General features: G+C 41.8%; 1 protein-coding gene across 1 annotated transcript; it reads left to right on the top strand.

The window, feature by feature from the left end:
* Positions 1 to 203: 203 nt before the first annotated feature.
* On the top strand, positions 204 to 1,445 carry LOC129729102 (uncharacterized). Its single transcript, XM_055687585.1, has one exon. It carries the CDS (start codon positions 204 to 206, stop codon positions 1,443 to 1,445), a length of 1,242 nt encoding a protein of 413 aa, XP_055543560.1.
* The last annotated feature ends 2,920 nt before the right edge of the window (positions 1,446 to 4,365 follow it).

Genomic DNA, 4,365 nt, shown 5'->3' with positions numbered 1-4,365 from the left:
TCGGATTATCGCCGAGTAGTGATACCAGTGAGATACAACTTTGTATCGTACTTGCATACAAGTTCGACTCGCACACTATCGTGCACTGATGATACTGAGCAAGATAAAGAGATAAACAGTGCGAGGACAAGTGGAAATAATCAATTATTCTCTAACAACGACACGTGCTAAATAAACTCAACTGCCTGCCGAAGAAATAGGAGATGCCGCCTCAGGGCGGTAGAACGAACCATCCCGTTCCTGGTGAGACAAGCTTCCCGGCATTGGGTTTATTGCCCAAGGCTAACGATGAACGTTTTCTCGTATTGGAACGCACGGATGACGGTCAAACACTGGAGAAAATTTCACCGTTTCTGATTGATAAAACCATCAGAAACTGTTGTGGAGACGTCACCAGTATAAAACGAATTCGAGAGGGTAAAATCCTAATTAAAGCGAAAAATGAGAAGCAAGCACGGCAGTTACTGAAACTAAAATGCATTATCGCTGGAATAAACGTAGTAGTGAAAGAACATGATACGCTAAATACATGTCGCGCAGTAATTACGTGCCGAGACCTTTTAGAAATGAAGGACGAAGAAATCTTAGAGGAAATGAAGAGCGAGAAAGTTATCAAAGTTGAACGCATCATGAAAAAAATCGACGGTGTCCTTACCAAACCTTCATCCTTAATTCTAACTATCTCAACCGCCTTGCGTCCAGATAAAATAAAGGTTGGCTTTTTATATGTGCCGACTCGACCATATTATCCAAGACCTATGCGCTGCTTCCAATGCCTTCGATACGGACATCTTGGACGAGATTGTAAAGCAGAAAAAACATGTGTGAATTGTGGAGACAACTTTCACGGTGACGATTGCACCAAAAAAGCGAAATGCGTTAATTGTCAAAAGCCTCATAAAGCAACAAGTCCTGACTGTGATATGTGGAGAAAAGAAACTGCAATTATTCATTTGCGAATTGATAATAACATACCCTACCGAGATGCTAGAAAGTTGTATGAACAAAACCAAACGCAATTAAGTTACGCCTCTACAACAGCGCTAGGTGCTGATGGATGCAAATGCAAATGCACATGCAATAAAACCCCAGAGAATTTTAGAACAACCGAAGTTGTGTCGGTCACACCGCAACCCATCCAGAACATCCCAGAGCCAACTGGAATTACGGATATCGCTGACGAAGAGAGAACTACCACGAATACCGCCAAATCACAAGCCAGCATGAGTGAAGATAACACCCCACCACCACCGAAACAGAAAAAAACCAAAACAGTTATGAAAACTAGAACGGAGAATAATTTTAAAGACAACTGCAGCCAAAAGAAGTACATAACGACCCAGCGATACAGGAGAAAATCCGGTAGACCTAGGAAACAACCGCAAAAACTTACACAGGATACCACTGAGCCAGAAGAAGAAACTAGCGAGATTGACATGGTCTAAGAAAAAATCACAAGAAGGTTGTATGTAAAGCCACGACCGCAAGGTTGAAGTAGAATACTTTTACAAAAAAGATAACCTGGCTGCTTGCGTGTCAGTCATTTTTTCTAGTAAATAAACGTTGACCGTTCATTGGCAGTATTGTAATTTCTTTTTGTCTGATATTTTGAATGAAGTTCATTGGATATTTTTAAATTTTGTGCAAATGAGAAGTTGAAGTGCTGCCGAATTGTAATATGCACATTTAATACGACATCATTGAACGGGAACGGAACAAAGGCTACGGTTATGCAGAACGCGAATGCCGGCGCGATGCGATTCGCCTTACCGTGGTGAAATGTACAGCTCTTTTTAAGGCGAAGTAGAGCTATACATTTCAACAGATTTCGTCTTGCCGAATCGCATCGCGCCGTTATTTGCGTTCTGCATGACCGTAGCCAAACACTAAGCGACGCAAACACGTAATAATAGTCAGAGTATGCATGTAGATGAAGATAATTAACTTTGGATTATAGCGCAAAACGAGAAAATATTAACTCTTCAAATAATCATTTGTGTTCTTCAAATTTCAGTTGTTCAATTTAATATCCGTTGAAATGTTTGTTTATTATCTGATGAAGCTCTTATATAGGCCAAATGATGCATTCCCAATTTATCCATAACTCTGCCGACCGTGCTTGGGAAAGCGCGGTATAACGACCAATCAGAGGTCGAATTTTGTGTTTTGACAAGGCTTAAGAGTTTTCAATAGTACAATAGTTCGAATGATAAAATTGCAATTTCATGCATTTGGTAGGAATCTTAGAAGATTTTCTAATCGATTGCTGCAAAAACGAACAAAATCCATCGAAAACTAACCGATTTATTAGCATTTAAAATTTTTCTCACTTTTTTCAGTTTTAGATTTACATTTTACATCCCTTTGTAGCCGAACTTCCTGAGAGAAGTATTCTAATTCAAAATTAAATCTTCATTAATTCATTTGTTGTCCTTATAATAACAATTGTTCAATTTATCATAGGATGTAGTGTTTATCTTACATCTCTGTGTTACCTTGATAGTGAGGACTAAGGCGCACGGTCAACACAATGAGAAAGGTGTTTTCACATTGAAAACTAGACACGGCTTTACTGGAGGAAGTGTTGGCAAATGCATCTACCGCTAATACCACCGCTATCATACGAAAGCGCGTCGTTTCATGTGGGGAATATCAACAACGAAAAATGACGCGCGTCTAAGCATAACCCGAACTGTTTCGCCGTGCTGCTCCCATTTACCTTTACATCGGCCTCAGGGAAGTACCGGCTGCATCTGCATCTACCGCTGAGGCTGTCACTATACTGCTATTGGTACCAAAAGCTATTAACTCTTCAAATAAGTGTGTTATTTGCTCTCAAAAGAACAATTGTTCAATTTAAAATCGGATTTACGCAATCGCATCTCTGTAATATTACCGACAATAATATTCTTCTGAACAAACTGATACAACTTTTCCATTAGGCCTCTGCCATAATAGACGCGAAAAGCGACGCGAACCGATTCGCTCAGCTGTAGGTTAATTTACAGCCATCAGTAGAGCTGTACATCAACCTACGGCCGAGCGAATCGGTTCGCGCCGCTTTTCGCGTCTACTATGGCAGAGGCCTTAGAGGAAGTTGCTGGCTGATGTATTCACTTCATGCAAGCCTGCTGCTGATGCTTCCCGCTACCACACTGAAACAGCATTTTAGTGAAGGGAGTGTCGTTGCATCAGCTGACCCTGCTACTATCGATGCTGCTATACCCGCTGCAACAGCTACGCTATGCATAGCCATGCCACAGTTGTGGCCGCTATACGCTGGCCCAACTGCTGAGCAACTGCAACGCTATCCGTAGCCATGCCACAGTTGTGGCCGCCATTGGTATCCGCTGTACCTGCATCTGCTGGCCCTGCTGCTATCGATGGTGAGATCCGCTGAAACTGCTACGCTTATTCGCAGCCATGCCACAGTTGTGGCCGCTCTCCGCTATCGATGGTACCCACCGCTCGCTCCCGCTGCTGCTAAGGGAGGACTGCTGTCGTCGCTGTTCAGAACTACTATGAGCGACTTCGACTAAAACAGGCACTTATATAGGGATGAAAATAGGAATGAATTATTTTTCGTAGGTGGTGGAATGACATAACTTGAAAAATATGTGTGACTTCATTCCGGCTCAGAGCGATCATTTGATAAGCTCCACCTCTTTTTTCAGTTTCTAAAGTTTTTCCTCAGTTTCGTAGCACGGATGCACACAAATGATTTCTTGTCGAGCCGGACCGATAGCACTCTCATTGAAGCAACAAAATAACATGTTTTGTGTCGTGTTGCGCAGCTTCGTTGAAGAAAATGTTCCCGTCCCCGTGTCGCATGTAAGCAGATTATTGCGTTCAGTAGACAGTAAATAGTGTATCCAGCGAATAAACATCGATGGTGCTCTCACACACGCAACGGTTTTAACCCGTATCTTATTGCGGTTTGTAACATCAAGCGATTTCGTTTGCTCGCTGTTGCGTGTTGCATCATGTTGCAACTTGGCAGCTGGGAGACGACAAAATCTGTTAATGCTTATTGATTGAATCGACTTCACATTAGCTCTGCATAGTCGAACTAACTGCTTTTGTGAATGCGTTCTAACAGGGCAATTTATTATTCAATGTCGGTTATGCTGATCGCAGCCTTTGCGCTGCCCCTACAGTGGGGAGTTTACTAAATAAAGTAAAAATTAGACAACTACAACAGAATTTGATTGCATCCCGCACAGAATGTCTGCTTGTGTTGATGCCAGAAAATTATTAACCTTCAATTATTTTTTTATTTGCCTTCAAACAAGCATTTTGTTGTTCAAAATCGGTTGCTAATTACAACCTTTGAGCTGCCCTAACATTGGGGGAATTAAGATACAC

The sequence above is a fragment of the Wyeomyia smithii genome, chromosome 3 (assembly GCF_029784165.1).
Source record: "Wyeomyia smithii strain HCP4-BCI-WySm-NY-G18 chromosome 3, ASM2978416v1, whole genome shotgun sequence".
NCBI lineage: Eukaryota > Metazoa > Arthropoda > Insecta > Diptera > Culicidae > Wyeomyia > Wyeomyia smithii.
This window is presented reverse-complemented; position numbering and strand designations above follow the sequence as displayed.

Bases quoted from the DNA above. Each gene is read 5' to 3' on its own strand.
- LOC129729102 (XM_055687585.1), top strand. From the start codon at position 204: ATGCCGCCTCAGGGCGGTAGAACGAACCATCCCGTTCCTGGTGAGACA.